Source organism: Dipodomys merriami, unplaced genomic scaffold, assembly GCF_024711535.1.
Source record: "Dipodomys merriami isolate MVZ:Mamm:240054 unplaced genomic scaffold, mDipMer1.0.p SCAF_28, whole genome shotgun sequence".
Taxonomy (NCBI): Eukaryota; Metazoa; Chordata; class Mammalia; order Rodentia; family Heteromyidae; genus Dipodomys; species Dipodomys merriami.
This window is the reverse complement of record NW_027204270.1, coordinates 12,244,119-12,262,933: the sequence shown is the minus strand read 5'-3', so window position 1 is coordinate 12,262,933 and position 18,815 is coordinate 12,244,119. Positions and strand designations below refer to the sequence as shown.

Here is an 18,815-nt window from a genome sequence, read left to right as displayed (position 1 = left end):
TGGTTGTGCTGGCTAGGAAAACCCAGCAGGTTTGGAGGAGGGCTGATCAAGGGAAGTCTGAGCACTCCAAAACTTCTCCTTTCTTTGCCTCAGCCCAACTTCAACCACCTGCTCCTGAGTCTTCGGAAGGAGAGAGTTACAAGAAGCAAGTACATTTTAACGGGAGAGGATTATGTCAATAAAATTTCTTTAGCTGATCTAGTTGGAGAACTCCAGAAACATCTAAATTATTACAGTCCCCAGTGGAGAACAGGGCACTGCTGAGGATATTTGTTAATGATATGTATCTTTTAGACTGAATGGCAAAAGAACCATCATAGCCCTTTCTATTCTCCCCTCCAAGACCTCTCTCCCATTTCTTGCACGCAAGATTTAGCCTCATGCAGAGCCATAGGTAGGAAAGAAGGAAATAATTTGCCCATAGTCTCTGTCTCTCCTTCCCTACCCTCCCACTTAACTCTTTTATCTTTCTTAAGTGCACACACACACACACACACACACACACACACACACAACTGCAGCATGAGAACCAGAGAACTTCAGCACACTTGTGAAGAAGGGGGAATTGTGAGCGAGCAAGTCGACGCCCCCAAAAGCAGGCTCTGTCCCTTTAAATGGGTTGTAGCCGTGGGGGAGGGGAGCTGGCCGGAGCTGGCATTGTCCAGTTTGAACTGAGCACCGGAAGTGAAGGGGCAGGGCCAGGGCCGTGCACTGAGCCCCGGGCCATTGTCCATCTCCAGCCCGGGCCCTCGCTGCCCCCTCCGGCCCACCCTCTTTATCTCCTCGGAGGGAGGCTATCTCTTCTAAGGAGGAGCCTTCCCGGCCCGGCTCTCCACCCACCCCTCCGCGGGGAGGGCAGCCCTGGGCTCGGGGGTCCCGCGACCTGGAGGGTCTGGGAGCTGCGGGCGGGGCGGGCGTCCCCGACCAAGGGCCTCCGCGCCCCGGCTCTGGCCGGCCTTCCCGGCCGGTGGACGGGACGGGCGGGCTGGGGGCCGGCGGGTACGGAGCGGGGGAGGGAGGACCCCCGTCTCCACCCCTCCATCCCCGGCTCCCCTCCCGCTCTCCCAGGGCGCCCTACCTGGGGCCCACTTAAACACACACGGGAGGGGAAGGAGGGCTTTCTCCCCGGCCCTCGGGGGAGGCCGCGGGGAACTCTGGAGTCGGGAACTCTGGGAGGTCGAGACCTTTGTGCCGGCGGACGTGGAGGGGGCGAGCGCCTTGATCGACAGCGGTCGGTCATGCCTTCCCTTCGGGGTCCCCAGCCCCGGCCCGGCTCCCCGATCGCGGACGCACGGGGGTGGGGGGGCGGCGAGAGCGGGTCAGCGCGGAGCCGCGGGTCAGCGCCGAGCTCGGGGGGAGGGGAGGGGCGCGGGGGGAGGGGGAGGGCTCATCCATTTCTCCCTTGACAGGTGGTTTGTGTTTCTGATTGGCCAGCGCCACCAGCCTTACACCTCCCTCCCCCAACTCTCTGGAATGTATAATTATCTGCGCGGGGGGCGGGGGGCGGTGTGGGAGTGTGTGGTGTGTGGGACAGTCACGTGGTTATCAAACTACACCCCCCCTCACCTTCCCTACCTGTACCAGCTTTGGGGGACCCCCCCACGCGCCCCCCCCACGCGGAGTCCTTAAAAGTGTTAAGATCTCAAATTCTGGGGTGCCCGCGACTCGCACGGGCAGATGACTCCCCAACTCCAGATGTGCGGCTGCGGAGCGGGTGTCAAACCTCCGGGTCTGGGAAGGGAACCCCAGAGGTGTCAGGGAGCCGGGCGGTGGGGGAGGGCCGCGCCGGGGCCGGGGGGGGGGGGAGGGAGGAGAAGGGCGAGGGAGGGGAGGGCGGGGAGGGGAGGGGGCTGCCCGCGGGGGGCTGGGTCATTGTCTTTTAGAATTTGGGAGCCTTTGAAAAGCCGTGGGCCCTCCCACCGCTATTGTGCGGGGGAAGATGTAGCCGCCTCTTCTCCGAACCTCCCCTTTGCCTCCGGACTTCTCTGGGGCCAGCAGCCGCCCGACCAGGGGCCCGGGGCCGCGGGCTCAGCCGACGACCATGGGCTCGGTGTCCAACCAGCAGTTTGCAGGTTCGAACTCGGGACTTCGCGGGGATACCTTCAGGGTGCCGGCGCCCGGGAGCCACGTCGAAGGGAGGTGGGGGAAGAGTGTCTCCCCCGCCCCCAGGCTGGGGCGCGCGCAGGACCCCCCCTCCCTCCCCAAGACAGCGCGGCCTCCGGCCCGGCCACGGGGCCATCTCCGGAGCCGGGGACCCCGGCGTCCCGGCGGCGAGCGCGCCTCGCCCGTGGGGGCGGAGGGAGGGCGGAGGAGGGGCCTGTCGGCCCGGGTGTCCCCGGCAGCGTGCCGTTGGGTAGACGGGCAAAACTTTCGGGGCGCCCTTGGCTTCGGTGTGAGCTCGGGGAGCGCGGGAGGCAGCCGGGACAGGTTTCTCGGAGCCAGCTGCCGGGGACCTGCCCGCCCATCCCGGTTGTCGACGGGCTGGGAGGTGGGGGTCCCCTGACCCCCGCTCACCGCTCGGCCCTGTCTCCAGGTGGCTGCGCCAAGGCGGCGGAGAAGGCGCCCGAGGAGGCGCCGGCGGACGCCGCTCGGGCGGCCGAGGAGCCGCAGCTGCTGCACGGGGCCGGCATCTGTAAGTGGTTCAACGTGCGCATGGGGTTCGGCTTCCTGTCCATGACCGCCCGCGCCGGGGTCGCGCTCGACCCCCCGGTGGACGTCTTTGTGCACCAGGTGAGACTGGTTCTGGTAACTTCGCGGCGGAAAGGGGAGGACTGGGGGCCGCGGACGCAGGACACGGACGGAAACAGATCCAGGACTCTTGGAATTAAGCACCTCTTAATCTTTGCCTGGGCACCCCAACTTGGGAGTCTCCCCGCTGGGGGGATCCCCTCCCCCCGGTTTTGAAGACAACACTGGGGGCAGTGGAGGAACGCTGACGGTCAGCACCCCCAGCCCCCTTCCGGGAACCCCCCTAGCATACCACGTGTCTTTTACCTCCTTCCCCTGGGAAGGGAGCAGGGGGCAGGGAGGTGACCCCATGTGGCAGAAACTAAGGTTGTATTGTGCTTGTCGGTGGGGGGAGGGCGCGCAGGCCGACCGGGAAGCACATGCCGGGCCTGCGCCCTGCGCCGAGCGCCCGGTGCCTTCACGTCTGAATGGAGCTCGGAGAGGGCACTGGCATCCCCGCCCCGGGGCGCGAGGCCCCGCGGTGTCCGGGGTTCCGTGCAAACCCCATTCAGGTAGTCACCCAGAAGTTACACCCTGGGACCGCAGGGGGTGGGGTTCTGTGCGGGCGCTTGGAGGCTGTTAGAGGGTGGGTCGCAGCGAAGGAGCAGGGGGTTACCATGGTTGTTGGCAGGACTTGTCCTGCCAGGAAGGAAAACGGTAAGGGGGCCCAGGCGTGAACGTCGCCGGCTCAAGTCAGTCTAGGAGGGATCTGGGTGGATACAACCCCAAGTTCTCAGTTAAAGCAGGGCGGCTCAGTGGGGGGTGAAATTCAGTGTCGCGGGGCAGGGGGTGGAGGAAGGATGGCCTCTGGACCTATTCTCCACAGCTTGGCGTTTATGGCCCCTGACTGCCATTGATTGCTGTCCTAACCTTCCTAGCCTCAAACAAGGAGCCCAGAGCCAGCCTTCTCCCTCCTCCCAGCCTGCCCCTTTCCTCAACATCCTGCAGGGATGACCGTGGTAGGGCCGGAGTTGAAAGGAAGTTGCTGCAAGTTCCCTTCCCCGCGAGGAGGTTTAAGGCTGTTGTAGGAAAGAAGAAATTGCTAATCGCATGCCCTTTAGGTTGACACCCAGGCCTGGCCGGGCAGGGAGGGGTTACTTCGGGGAGGTTGGCCTTAGGAGCAGTGGGGGGAGGGGAAAGGAGGATGTGGGGATTAAGGGTTGGAGCCTGAGGGATGGCATTCGGGAGGGGGAGGGGGAGGGAAGGGAGGTGTGGAGTGGACTGGTTAGAAGCTTCTGGGAAGTCTTGAGAACAGTCCTCAGGGAGGAGGGGAAGCTAAGGAGATCCGGACCTGCTGGTTACTGTGGCCTCCTTGGGGGTCTCTGGCCAAAAGGACCTGCAGCACCGTGCTTTACTCAGCTACCCCTTTTGCAGTGCCCCTCCCCCCCAGTTCTATTCCTCTCATGCCAGACTGCTGGTTTCTGGCTGATGGCCTTGCCCCCCTTCATTTACATATGTGAATGATAACCCACAGGAAGTAATTGTGAGGGAAAGAAGGGAATTGGGGTCTTTAGATCTATTAAATCACTTTATTACAGGAACCTACTTTGAATAGCTCTCCTCAGCAGGGGGTTAAGGGGTAGGGGAGAGGGAGAAGAGTCTCCCCCATTCTCTCACTTATCTGATCACAAAGACATTAAAATATTTCCTGGTCTGGGGATGACTGGGCCAACGTCCCCAAATTGGGAGTTCTGAAATAAAAAATTTCAGATCCAATGCTTTGGATCTCTCCTCCAAATACTGCTAAGGGGCTGTGTGGTTTCTGAGGTTTTTTTCTGAGCAAGTGGTGGTGGTGGAGGTGGAGAGTCCAGAGGAATCGGGTAACTTGGTATTGCATTGGAAGAAAGCAGGAACCTTCTGGAATGCCAGGGACCAATGACTTTTAGTGAGCTGAGATTAGAAAGAATTTTTCATGGTTAGGAGCTTGGTTAGGAGCTTGGCTTGAGTGGTATTGAGCATTTGTCTAGCAAGCCCAAGGCTCTGGGTTCAAACCCTAGTACCATGAGAAAAACAAAACCTAAGAACTTCTCCTTAATTTCCACTCTCTCAAGATTAGTTAGTGAGGGGTCTATGTAAACTTAGGCTGAAATTCCTCTGGGAATCTAGGGATGAGATCAATTTGTAGGTACAGAACAATCCCTAAGAATTGTTTAATTTTAGTGGGGAGTTAAGAGTAAGAAATGTCAAACGACTCATTCAGCTACAGTGGGTGGGCACTCAGGAGGTCAGTGTGATGGGGTGTTGGGAAGGATAATTTGCCAGGGCAGGGGATGAGGAGTCCCTTCCAAAATTGGCTTGTTAGATTTCCCAATACCTTATTAACTACTATTATTCATTCTCTTCCCTAGGAGTTAGGTGGGAGAAAAAACCCATCCTTAGTTTCCATGCCACAAGAAAAACGCCACAGACTAGAGAGAGAGAGAGTGTGTGTACACATGCAAACACCTAGGCTTCAACTCAAGAACTCAAGATGCTGTTCCTTAGCTTTTTCACTCAAGGCTGGCACTCTACCACTTAAGCCACAGAGTCATTTCCCGTGGGTAGGGAGGGGTATGGGTAGGGTGTGTTTAGTTAATTGGAGATGAGTGTTTCCTGGTTTCATAGGGCTTTTCTGTCCAGTTTGGCTTTGAACCATGATCCTTATATCTCAGCTTCCTGAATAGCTAGGATTACAGGCTTCAGCCACCTACCCCTGGCTTTTAGCCCCAGTTTTTAAGCTGAAGAAATTTCTATTCGAGTTATGATTTTAAAGGAAGCTCTTAAATCTGGGTTTTTCAACATTGGCACAATTGACAATTTTGAGGTTAAAATAAAATTCCCTTGATCTTGGGACTGTCTATAGAAAACACAACAGCTAGGCATGGATTGCTCACACCTATAATCCTAGCTACTCAGAAGGCTGAGATCTGAGGATCGAGGTTCAAAGCCAACCCAGGCAGGAAAGCCAGTGAGACTCTTATCTCCAATAAACCATCAGAAAACTGGAAGTGGCTCAAGTGGTAGAGCCCTTGCCTTGGGCTGAAGAACTGAGGGATGGCACCTAGGCCCAGAGTTCAAGTCCCGTGACCAGCCCACCCCTCCCCCGCCAAAAAAAAAAGAATAGAATAGTATTCCTGGCCTGTACTCCTAGTAGAAAACCAGTTATATCCTTCAGTTGTGAAACACTAAGTGAATGTAAACATTGCCAAGTGTCCCCTGGGAAGTAGAATCTTCCCCCCCCCCCCCAGAAAGTTACACAAGTAAACCAGAGCAAAACAGCTACACTGTCCTCTATACTCTTCATTATTCACCAAAAATGCTAAAATTGCAATGACCATGGGTTGAGCTTTAAGTGTTTTGCTGCGTGTGGTTTCAAATCCAGACTGCCAACATTGATAGAGATTTGGGAGTTGGAAAACTTTCTTCTTCATAGTTGCTTAAAACCTATATATGTTGGGGCTGGGAAGGTGGCTCAGTGGTAGAGCGCTTGCCTTGCATGCTAGAGGCCCTGGGTTCGATTCCTCAGCACCACATAAACAAAAAGAAAAAAGCCAGATGTGGCGCTGTGGCTCAAGTGGTAGAGTGCTAGCTTTGAGCTGAAGAGCTGAGGGACAACGCCCAGGCCCAGAGTTCAGGCCCACGACCGGACCCAAAAAAAAGAAACAAAAAAAAAAAAACCTATGTATGTTGACATTGAATTTCTGGCTAAAGAGGTCTGTTAAAAGGCTTGGCAGCAAAAAAGAAAAGCACATAGTTGGTCAGATCACTAAGTTGTGTTTGGAAATAGACTTGATGGTTGGGTGAGGAGAAATAATAAGATCTTTCTTACCTGGTTCATAGCACTGCGCCTGACTACTCACTCATGTATAGTTGTTGATATCATTTTCTTTTTCTCTTTTTTTTTGGGGGGGGGGCGGTCAATTGTGGGGCCTGGGCACTGGCCTTCAGCTCAAGGCTAATGATCTTTCACTTGAGCCACAGTGCCACTTCCCGTTTTTTGTGGTTTTATTGGAGATCAGAGTCTCTCAGACTTTCCTGCCCAGGCTGGCTTTGAACTGTGATTCTCAGATCTGAGCCTCCTGAATAGCAAGGATTACAGCCACTGCTACCTGGCTGATGTCATTTTCTTGTATGATTTTAGCAAATGTGTAAGCCCTGTAAGGAGGGAAACACCTGCCTGGGTCATTTGCTAGAAATCTACTTAGGCTAACTGAACACAAATGGAAATCAGCGAGCTGAATGTGAACAAGGAAGGGCATCTTTATTTAGCACCTGGTATATCAAGAATATACTGACTCATTTAGCAGAGGTCTTCCTCCAGAGGGAAAAGATTGGAGATAGAAAGAGGTGTAAATTGATAGTTGCATTCTTTCTAGTCTGGTTAGATAAAAACATGATCCTCTGAACAGTTGTAGAGTGAACGAATCACAGTTCTGAGCCCAAGAGAATTCTCTTGTTGATGAACTGGAAGCTGCGAGTTTATTGGTTTTTATTAATTATTCTTGCTCTCTCTCTTTTTTTTTTTTGGTAGTCCTAGAGCTCAACCTCAGTACATCATACATACATACATCATCCAGTTCTTCATTCCCATACAAATGGGAAAAGGCAAAATAAATGGATTTTTCAGAAAGTTGGCTCGCCCACTTGCTTTTTGGGTGTCATAGGCTCTTCTGGGAATCCTTCTGTTTTTGCAGAGACATGCTTTCTCAGGATAGTGTCTCCAGTAGAGAGGCTGTGTCACCATTGGAAGCAAAGCTTCCACCCGTGGGTGACACTACTGACTGTCCAAAAGAGGTTTTTCTAGTAACTTGGACAAGGGTGCTGTTGTTACTCTGACATTGCTAATTAATCACATTCTCCACTTTGGTAGAATGTTTTCCCCCCCTTTGAAACTGCCCTAGGTAAAAAGAAAAACAATTTAAAAAAAAACCCACACCTCCCTTTATCCTGCAGATGTGCAGAATGACTTGGTAGCTCCTACCTGGAAGATACCAGGAGTTGCAAAGAGAAAATTTCCATGAAGTTTACATTTATTTATATATAAAAATTTCCCTTCTTTGGGCTTGAACTCAGGGCCTGGGTGCTGTCCCTGAGCCTCTGTGCTCAAGGCTAACACTGCCATTTGAGCCACAGTGCCACTTACAGCTTTTTCTGAGTAGTTTGTTTCATTTCAGGATTTATTTTAGTATAAGAAGGTAAAACTAAGCCTGGTGCTGGTGGCTCATGCCGGTAATCCGGCATGATTAGGAAGCTACTTAGGAGGCTGAGATCTGAGGATCACGGTTCAAAGCCAGCTCGGGCAGGAAAGTCTGTGAGACTCTTATCTCCAATAAACCACTAGAAAACTGGAAGTGGCACTGTGGCTTAAGTGTTAGAGCACTCACTAAAAAATAGAACTGTTTCCTGATCTTCCTGCAAGAAATGACAGCACAAATATGTAAGCCCTGTGTAAAGATCTAAGAACGGGGTGTCGGTGGCTCATCCCTGTAGTCCTAGTTACTACCCAAGGAGGCTGAGATCTGAGGATCCTGGTTCAAAGCCAGCTAGAGCAGGCTCTTATCTCCAATTAGCCCTCAGAGACCCAGAAGTAGTGGTGCTTCTCAAAGTAGTATAGTAGAACATTGGTAAAAAAAAAGACTAAAAGGAGTTTGTTTTTACAGTGGTTTTTTTTTGTTGTTTTAACATGATCTCAAGTTGGAGTTAATTGAAATGGGAAACCTGTGTCCAACAAGGGTAATGGCCTTGTGCAAGGCAGTGCGTGGGAGCAATGATGTGTCAAATGACCACCTTAGGAGCTATGGAGAGAAATCTAGAAATCCAAGTGACTATATGAGTTCCACAACAGAACTCCTCAGTCCCTGCTGGTCCTAGGCTCTCTCTGGTTTGCCTTCTGCACACAGACTGATGGATAGCGCCATCTGGTGGGAAATTGCAGTCAGAAGCCTTGGATCTGGTTCTCCATGAGCAGAGGTGGTATAGATGATGGGTTGTGTGTCTGCCTGCAGCTTTTGATTCTGGATATTTCTTGGGGCCTGTGCAACATCAAATAAAGTTCTGGGTGAATCTATCTTGGGTAATGAAGCTCAGAGCTCTGATTAAAGTTATTTTGTTGCATTTTTATTTCCATTATATTGGGCCATGCTGGCTAGTAGAGTGAGGCTAGGGTGTTCTGTTAACACCTCACAAGTCAGAAATGACACTTTGTGAGTTATAGCATGCAAAATGTTGAAAACATTACTCTGCTTGTAGCAAAAAATAAGAAATTAGTTATTTTGGATAGCCGAGAACTTAGTATACTCAACAACTGTTGTGCCCTGGGAGAGCTCAGGGACAGTGTTCGGGCCCAGAGTTCAAGCGCCATGACTGACAAAAACAAACAAAAGGGAGCTCTGGGTGATGGAGAAGAGCTGGAAACCCCCCCAGTGAGATAGCCAGTATCTTGAAATTCTGTCTCTCCCTGGGTATGTATGGGTGGCCCTCATGCCTGTAATCATTAGCTACACGGGACCTTAAGATCTAAGGATACTGGTTCAAAGCCAGCTTAGAGACTTTTTTTTCATTAAACAAGCACAAAGCTCTTAGAAGTAGAGTTGTGGCTTAAGTGTTAGTTTTGTGTGGGGGGTTGTTTTTTTTTTGGGGGGGGGGTCCGGTCGTGGGGCCTGAACTCTGGGCCTGGGCGCTGTCCCTCAGCTCTTCAGCTCAAGGCTAGCACTCTACCACTTGAGCCACAGAGTCACTTCCGGCTTTTTTTCTTTTTGCTTACGTGGTGCTGAGGAATTGAACCCAGGGCCTCATGCATGCAAGGCAAGCGCTCTACCACTGAGCAACCTTCCCAGCCCTTAAATGATTCAGTTTTGAGCAGAGAAGGTAAGCAAGAGAGCTTGAGGCCCTGAGTCCAAACTTTGTAACATCACAGAAAGAAAAAATTCTGTTACTAACAGTTCACTAGATAGAAGCCACGAGACTACAGTGAACTGTGTTAGAGCTGGAAGAGACCCGATTGTCATGAAGCCTGACAAATGATTGAAAGAAGTAGATTTCTTAAATGACCATTTCTTAAGGTCCATTCTCTCTTAAGCTTAGGAAGTTAGTTTAGTACTGGAGCAGAGTTCTGCCAGGCATCAAGAAAAGGAAATGCTCTGCCTGTTTTTGTTTTGTTTTTGTTTTTGTTTTGCCAGTCCTGGAGCTTGAACTCAGGGCCTGGACACTGTCCCTAAGCTTCTTTTGCTCAAGGCTAGCAATCTAGCACTTGCCACAGCGCCACTTGCGGCCTTTTCTGTTTCTGTGGTACTGAGGAATCGAACCCAGTATTTGATGCGTGCTAGACAAGCACTGTACCACTAAGCCACATTTCCAGCCCCTCTGCCACTGTTTCCTAAGTGCCATCTTCTCCCATCCCCACGCAGCAGTGGGCTTAGGGCAGGCTGATTTCCAAAAACTTGGGAAGATGTGATCCCTTCCTCTCCCATTGAATATAGATCTGAGGAATTAATTATATAATTAGGGACAGGTCCTCTGTTGGGTCATTCTCAAGTTGTGGTGGGGCAGGCCTAAGGGGAGGAAGAACTAGAATGCTGGAGATGACTGGCAAGCCCAGCAGGTCTCACTGGCAAAGTGGTGTTTCTGTATCCATTTCTCTCACCATGACCATAACCCCAACAAGGAGAGGAAGGAAGGAACCGATCTGTTTGAATGTGGGGGAGGGTGCCTTGGAACTCCAGGAATCTGACCACCAGAACCAACCAGTGTCAACTCTTTGTTTCCTAGGGTTGGGTTCTATTGGGGGAAGCTCAGGCAGTGCCCCTCCCCCCTGGGGCTTTTTTTTTTTTTGGTGGGGATAGGGAGAGGGGCGGGCCCCTGCTTTGTGTGTGGTTGGGGGTGGTACAAGAATTTTCAGGCTCCTTTCAGATGCTGGCCCTGGGAGGCTAGCTCCATGGGGCTGCACACTGATTACCTATCTGATAAGAGAGGAATTCAAACTATGTGTTTTTAGCAAAGAGCTGGGAGGTGGGGGAAGGGAGACACTTCTAGAGACCACCAGTTTAAATCCTAGCCATCCCGGTTATTCTGAGGTGCCTGCCCAGGAGTTTTTTTTTTTTTTTAAACACACATCTCCAGCCCAGAGAAGACTAGTCAATGTCATATTGAATTGTTTCATTTATAGTGTCCCCTATTCTCCCAAACTTCTGAGGCGTGGCTTGAAGAGGGTCTTACTCTGAGGCTCTGGGACAAGAGTTTCAAAGCTGGTTAGTGATAAAACTAGAGTTAATTTTGAGTCAGTGACTTGAGTCACTGTTGCCCTGCCCCCAAGCCAGTCTGAAGAGCCTGCTAATTGCCACCCACCTCACCAGGGATTTATGTGTGGCTGGCAAAGTGTTAACTACTTCTTATGCATAAAGCCCGCAGTGCACCGCCATAAAATTAGTATCTACTTCATTTTATAAATGCATAAGGAGAAGAGGGCACAGGCTCTGATTCATGCCTTTTTTCCTCCCTTAAGCCTTTATCTGCTGGATTTCAGCTCAGACTGAGAAGGTTCCAAACCTACATAGGTGAACTGGAGTCCATTGGGGAGAAGGTTGTTGGTCTTGCTTCTGTCTTGTCCCAACTCTGAAAGAGAGTCATGGTCCTTTGTCCATTGAAATATTTTATTTATTTATTTTTTAATTTTTTGTCAGTCGTGGGGCTTGAACTCTGGGCCTGGGCACTGTCCCTGCGCTCTTCAGCTCAAGGGGATCACTCTACCACTTGAGCACTCTACAGTGTCACTTCCGGTTTTCTAGTGGTTTATTGGAGATAGGAGTCTCAGGGTCTTTCCAGCCTGGACTGGCTTTGAACTGCAATCCTCAGATCTCAGCCTCCTGAGTAGCTAGGATTGCACCTGGCTGAAATGTTTTCTTTATGTTCGCTCCAGCCCATTCTTGTTTTAATGTCCCACCTCCACCAAATCAAGATGGTGCAGTGAGAGGTGTCATCACAAGCATATTTCCATGCCTAGTAAATTGAAGGACACTGCTTAAGCTGTATGTGGTGGTTCATATCTCCAATACTACAAAGTCTAAGGCAGCAGAATTCCCCAGTTCAAGACTAACTGAGCTGAGCGTCCAAGGCTCATGCCTATAATCCTAGCTACTCAGGAGGCTAAGATCTTAGGATCACAGTTCAAAGCCAGCCCGAGCAGTAAAGGTGGTGAGACTCTTACCTCTATTAAACCACCAGAAAAACTGGAAGTGGCGCTGTGCTCAAGTGGTAGAGCACTTGCCTTGAGCTGAAGAGCTGAGGGACAGCGCCCAGGCCCAGAGTTCAAGCCCCACAACCAACACGCCCCCCCCCCAAAAAAAGACTATTTTTATGCCAGTGGCTCACTCCTGTAATGCAATCCTAGAAGCAGGAAGCTGAGGATGGAAGGATTGCAGTTCAAAGCCAGCCCAGGCAGAAACATTCAAGAAACCTTTTCTCAAAATTAATCTGCAGAAAACAGGACTGGAGGCACCCCTGAATTCAAAATCCGGTACCACCAAAAGAAGAAGAAAGACTTCTTTATGCTGCTTAGTTAGGACTCTCAAAAATAAAGGAACTGCTTTCTCCCTTCTCAAACATCTGAGGTCCACAGATGAGTGACGAGCAAAGGTTGCAGAGTCAGTGATGAAGAACAGGCATTTCACAAACCAGGATGTGTGTGCTCTTCACCAATAACCCTGGGGAAAGATTTGTCTTTTGTTTTGCAATGCTATCTAAATTACAGCAAATTGGAATGATAGGAAATCCTATATTCCATCTAGCTAAATTAGCAAGTTTCATCTAAGACCCAATTGGAAGTGTTCTAGTGTCCTATGTTCATGTTCCCTCCAGCAGGACTAGACAGATGCACATTAATCCCTTTTTGCTTCTGTAACCCTAGTTTCTTTTCAGGAGCAGGAAGGGATGCAGGCTTTGTACATATTAGGAAAGCTCTTACCATTGAATCCTCTCCATCCTTTTTGTTGTTTGGTGGTGGTGGTGGTCGTTGTCGTCATCATGGTGGTCGTCGTGGGCCTTGAACTCTGGGCCTTGGCGCTGTTCCTTCAGCTCAAGGCCAGGGTTCTACCACTTGAGCCACAATGCCACTTCTGGGTTTTCTGGTGTTTTATTGGAGATAAAAGTCTCATGGACTTTCTTTGCCTGAGCTGGCTTTGAACTGAGATCTTCAGATCTCAGCCTCTTGAGTAGCTAGGATTACAGGTGTGAGCCACCGGGCCCAATCCTTTTGGGGGGGGGGCGGACAAATCTCACTACTAAGTGGCCTCAAACTCATAATCCGCCTCCCTTAGCCTCCCAAGGGCTGGGATTACAGCTGTGTGCCACAATAACCAGCAGAACCCCAATAGATAAGGCTGTGGTGAAGACTTGGGGAGGAGCAGGAAGATGCCATTACCTTCACCAGTGGGCTGTGATGCAGTGTGTGGCACCACTGGGAGCAGGAACTCTGGGTTCTTTTTTGTTGTTGGTCGTGGGGTTTGAACTCTGGGCCTAGTCACTGTCCCTGAGCTCTTTTGGTCAAGGCTAGTGCTCTACCACATGAACCACAGCACCACTATTAGTTTTCTGGTGGCTAATTAGAGATGACAGTCTCATGGACTTTCCTATCAGGGCTGGCTTTGAACTACAATCCTCAGATCTCAGCCTCCTGAGTAGCTAGGATTACAGGCGTGAGCCACTGGTGTCCCTCTCCAGGCACTTTTTTTTTTTTTTTTTTTTTTTGGTCGGTCGTGGAGCTTGAACTCTGGGCCTGGGTGCTGTCCCTCAGCTCTTCAGCTCAAGGCAAGTGCTCTACCACTTGAGCTACAGCGCCACTTCCGGTTTTCTGGTGGTTTATTGGAGATAGGAGTCTCACGGTCTCTCCTGCCCGGGCTGGCTTTGAACCGCGATCCTCAGATCTCAGCCTCCTGAGTAGCTAGGATTACAGGCGTGAGCCACCAGCGCCCGGCTTCCTGGCACTTTTTTTAAAAAAACTTATTTATTATTTATTTATTGGTAGGTCGTGGGGCTTGAACTCTGGGCTTGGGCACTGTCCCTGTGCTCAAGGCAAGTGCTCTACCGCTTGAGCCACAGCACCACTTCTAGGCACTTTTGATTTCAGAATTTACCTAGCTATGTGAATAGCTCCCTGCTTTCTAAGATGTCTAAGCTCTTTAACTGCTTTTGTGAACATCAGTGTTAGATTTTGGTGCACATATGCAGTATTTTAATGGAATTATTCAATATAAAGCGGGTCTACATTGTGGTTTTTAAACCATACTGTGAGGTTATCTTTCCAAGTTGAATAATTTAAGAATCTTTATCTCCTGCTTCAAGACTAGCCAAGGCAGAAAAGTCCTAGAGTCCATCTCTAAAACAACTGGCACAAAGCAGGACTAGAGGTATGTCTCAAGTGGTAGATTGTCAGCTTAGCCAAGGAAGTGAGGCCCCATACTGTTCATCCCCAGTACTGCCAAAGATGAAGCAATGAACAAGACTTTACATTCACTTTATAACTGCAACTTGCCTGGTGTTCCTTATGCCATATTCCACTCAAATATTCTGCTGCAGTAAACTAGCAAGTTATTTTGATTTAAGCTAACAATGTATACTCTATATGTGTCATTCAATCTTGTGAAAAATTTTTCTATATGTTTTATGTTTGTTCTTTGGTTGGTTGTGGGGCTTGAACTCAGGGCTTACCCGTTGTCCCTGAGCCTCTTTGTGCTCAAAGGCTAGCACTGCCACTTGAGTCACAGTGCCACTTCCGGTGTTTCAGTGGTTAATTGGGGACCACTTCCAACAGCCATCCTCAGATTACAGGCATCCGAGCCCTGCTTCTCTCTTATCTTTTTTTGTTGGTGGTAGCAATGGCTTAATTGTAGATAATAGTCTCTCAATCTGGCTAAGCCAGATCTCAGCCTGCATAAAATAGGATTATAAGCAGGTGCCACTGGAATATAGCTACTAACACTTTTGACATTGTTTCAGATTTAGCAGGGGCTGGGATGTAGCTCAGTGGCAAAGCACTTGCCTCACAAGTGCAATGTCCTGAGATCATTCCCCATTACCAAAATAATAATAGTTTCAGAATTAGAAAACAGTTAAAAGAACAGTGCAAATATTTTTCCATCAGCCAGGTGCTAGTGGCTCACTCCTATAACCCTAGCTACTCAGGAGGCTGAGATCTGAGGATTTATGGTTCAAAGCCAACCTGGGCCAGAAAGTCAAAGAGACTCTAGTTTTGTTTTTGTTGGTCCTGGGGCTTGAACTCTGGACCTAGGTGGTGTCCCTCAGCCCTTCAGCTCAAGGCACTCTACCACTTGAGCCACAGTGCCACTTCTGGTTTTCTGGTGGTTTTATTGGACTTAAGAGTCTCACAGACTTTACTGCCCAAGCTGGCTTTGAACTGCGATCCTCAGATCTCAGCCTCCTGAGTAGCTGGGATTGCAGGCGTGAGCCATCAGTGCCCAAACCTGGGAGACTTTTTTTGTCAGTTGTGGGGCCTGAACTCTGGACCTGGGCTCTGTCCCTCAGCTCTTCAGCTCAAGGCTAACACGTTCTACCGCTTGAGCCATAGCGCCACCTCCGGCCTTTTCTGCTTATGCGGTGCTGAGGAATCGAAACCCAGGGCCTCATGCATGCAAAGCAAGCACTCTACCACTGAGCCACCTTCCCAGCCCCCCTGGGAGACTCTTACCTCCAATTAACTACCAGAAAACTAGAGGTGGCCTGTGGCTCAAGTGGTAGAATGCTTGCCTTGAGCTGAAGAGCTCAGGAACAGTGCCCAGGGCAAGAGTTAAAGCCTCACGACTGATCTAAAAAAGTATATATACAACTTTATTGTTATTAAGGTGTTGCACAGAGGGGTTACCATTTCATAAGTGGTGATTCGTTTTTTGTTTTGTTGTTTTTGGACAATGCTTTTCCCCCAGTTTCTTTCTCCCATCCCTGCCTACAGGTTATATAGGTCTTTTTTTTTTTTTTTGTCAGTGGTGGGGCTTGGGGCTTGGGGTCTAGGAACTGTCCCCCAGCTCTTCAGCTCAAGGCTAGTGCTCTACCATTAGAGCCACAGGGCCACTTTCCGCTTTTTCTGCTTATGTGCTGCTGAGGAATCGAACCCAGGGCCTCATGAATGTGAGGCAAGCACTCTACCACTGAGCCACCTTCCCAGGCCCCACGCCATTCTTTTATGTAACCCAAGTATGATGATTATGATCAAGAAATTTGACACTGATATATTTATCTGCATTCCATATACAGATTTTTTTGGGGGTCCGGCTGTGGGCCTGAACTCTGGGCCTGGGCACTGTCCCTCAGCTCTTCAGCTCAAGGCTCGCGCTCTACCACTTGAGCCACAGCGCCACTTCCAGCTTTTTTTTTTTTTTTTTGCCAGTCCTGGGCTTGATCTCTGGGCCTGGGCACTGCCCCTGAGCTCTCCAGCTCAAGGCGAGCATTCTACCACTTGAGCCACGGTGCCACTTCTGGCTTTTTCTGCTTATGTGGTGCTAAGGAATTGAACCCAGGGCCTCATGCATGCAAGGCAAGCACTCTACCACTGAGCCACCTTCCCAGCCCATTTCCGGCTTTTTTTCTTTTTGCTTATGTGGTGCTGAGGAATCAAACCCAGGGGCCTCGTGCATGCAAGGCAAGTACTCTACCACTGAGCCACTTTCCCAGCCCTCCATATACAGATTTTGATCTTACCTCATCCAGTCCATCCTCTTCACATTGCATTGGATCACAGTTCTTGGTGATAATAACATTTGAGTTCATATTCTGTAGAACATCTTATGTAATCTGTTTTGTAGAGTATCCCTCTACGTTTGTCTGATTTTACCTCAAGCTTAGATTTAAGGTGTGCAATTTGAAGTTAATTATCCTTAGTGCTTCTTGTCAGATGTGTGTGTCCTGTCTGGGTGGGTCCCATTATTATTTGTTTTTAATTTTTTGAGATAGGGTCTCTGCAACACAGGCTGTCTTAGCAGTCTGGATTTTCCTGCCTCGGTCTTTTAGTTGTTAGATTTATAGTATGTGCCATCGTTTCCAGTTCCAAACTTAGTTTCCTTACCGATAGAGTAAGAGTCCTGTCATTCTTCTATCTTATAGGAACAGGTTTGTACATTTTTGGTGAAATAATGAAAATGAATGATAAAAATCTACTGGGGGGGGGAGAAAGAAAGAAAGCTGAGCCTGTGATCCTAATCAGGAGGCTGAGATCTGAGAATTTGTGGTGCCAGCCCAGGAAGGAAAGTCCATGAGACTCAACTCCAGTGAACCAGCAAAACGCTGGAGGTAGAGATGTAGCTCAGGCACAGCTTTAGGCCCTGAGGTCAAGTCACCGAATCACCACCAAAAAAGTAAAAGAAAGAATTGAATTGTGTTTCTTTTACAGAGTAAGCTGCACATGGAGGGCTTCCGGAGCCTGAAGGAGGGAGAGGCTGTGGAGTTTACCTTTAAGAAGTCTGCCAAAGGCCTAGAATCCATCCGAGTCACTGGGCCCGGTGGGGTGTTCTGTATTGGGAGTGAGAGGCGGCCAAAGGGGAAGAACATGCAGAAGCGCAGATCCAAAGGAGACAGGTACAGCTCTCAAGGCAGCTTGTGTGGGTTCTAAGAATGAGAACTCTCCCGGTCTTGGGCCAGGTTGTCATGGCTTGTGAAGCTTATAGTTCCTGCAATATCTAAATAGTTGGGTGCGTCTTTTTGGTGTTCAGTGGAGAGGCACTGATTGCCCATGATCATTTGGTACTGGGGTTTTGAATTCAGGGTTCTCATAGTGCAAGTGCTCTACCACTGAGGAATAAGAGGCTTCTGTCTCTGCTCTCCATCTCTATCAGGTCTCCAGTTGATTTGTTTGATCTTGATATGGGGCTAAATCTCTTAGCTGTAAGCAGCTAATAAGAATCTGGCTATTGGGGGTGGGAAGGTGGCTCAGTGGTAGAGCGCTTGCCTTAAAAAGAATCTGGCCTTTAAAATTCCTTCATTGTTAAGGGTATCGCAGGTCCTCAGCTATCCTCCAAGTTGCAGTTTGATCAGTAACTCTTCGTGTGTGTGTGTGTGTGTGTGTGTGTGTGTGTGTGTGTGTGTGTGTGTGTCTCTCTCTCTCTCTCTCTCTCTCTCTCCTTCTCCCTCTCTCTCCTAGGGCTTAAACTGTTTCTGTTTCTAAGCTTTTCCACCACTGCCAAGGAGGTTTTGTTTTGTTTTTTAATTTATTTAATTGGGGATAACAGTCTCCAAGTTGTTTTTTTTTTTTTTTTTGCCCTGGCTGGCTTTGAAAGGAGATCCTCAGATCTCAGCCTCCATCGTAGCTAGGATTATAGGCATGAGCCATGGTCGTTCCCTCCCTCCCTCTCCATGATATCTATTCTCATCTTGGTATTTTCAAGTTCATTTCCAGAGATCGTCTGATTAGATGACAATGAGGAGTCAAACCTCTAACCTCTTCCCATGTCTCTCTCACACCTTTACCCTCTCATTTTGTACCAGGTGCTACAACTGTGGTGGTCTAGACCATCATGCCAAGGAATGCAAGCTGCCACCACAGCCCAAGAAGTGCCACTTCTGCCAAAGCATCAACCACATGGTGGCCTCCTGTCCATTGAAGGCTCAGCAGGTCCCCAGTTCCCAGGGAAAGCCTGCCTACTTTCGGGAAGAAGAAGAAGAGATCCACAGCCCTGCCCTGCTCCCCGAGGCCCAAAACTGAGCCACCAGAGTCAGGGGGGCTAGTCTTGCTAGCAGGAAGTTTCAAGGAGCAGGCATCAATCGGCAAAGTGGAGAAAGTGGGGATATGGGGTGGGTTGGCGAGTAGCTGGCACTGCCATACGTCTCAGGCCGGGATGTCCCAGCATCACCCCATCTTCTCTTTTGATGAGGGGAAGGGGTGATGCATCGGAACTCCCATCATGATCTATCCCAATTCAAGTGAGGGGCTTTGGGAAAACCACTTTTGAAACCTGCGTACTTTATATGATAAGCTTCACCTGCCCCACATGCTTCCCCTCCCTCCCCCGCAGCCTCCAGCTTCTAAAAATGACCCAGATTGGCAAGTTGCTCCTTTAAAGAAGGATGTGTCCTATTTCCCTTGCCAGGGTATGAAATAATTAAGCACCAGA

General features: G+C 49.8%; 1 protein-coding gene across 1 annotated transcript; it reads left to right on the top strand.

Annotated features, from left to right (window-relative positions):
* Positions 1 to 2,041: 2,041 nt before the first annotated feature.
* Lin28a (lin-28 homolog A) lies at positions 2,042 to 18,481 on the top strand. Its single transcript, XM_070037561.1, has 4 exons — positions 2,042 to 2,072; positions 2,534 to 2,730; positions 17,099 to 17,283; positions 18,190 to 18,481. The coding sequence occupies exons 1-4, from the start codon at positions 2,042 to 2,044 to the stop codon at positions 18,404 to 18,406; spliced, it is 630 nt and encodes a 209-aa protein (XP_069893662.1). The 3' UTR covers positions 18,407 to 18,481.
* Positions 18,482 to 18,815: the final 334 nt, after the last annotated feature.

Excerpts from the sequence above, each read along its gene's own strand:
- Lin28a (XM_070037561.1), top strand. The coding sequence starts at position 2,042 with ATGGGCTCGGTGTCCAACCAGCAGTTTGCAG. Across the intron at positions 2,073-2,533 it reads GTCCAACCAGCAGTTTGCAG|GTGGCTGCGCCAAGGCGGCG; the intron begins GTTCGAACTCGG and ends CCCTGTCTCCAG. Across the intron at positions 2,731-17,098 it reads TGGACGTCTTTGTGCACCAG|AGTAAGCTGCACATGGAGGG; the intron begins GTGAGACTGGTT and ends TTTCTTTTACAG.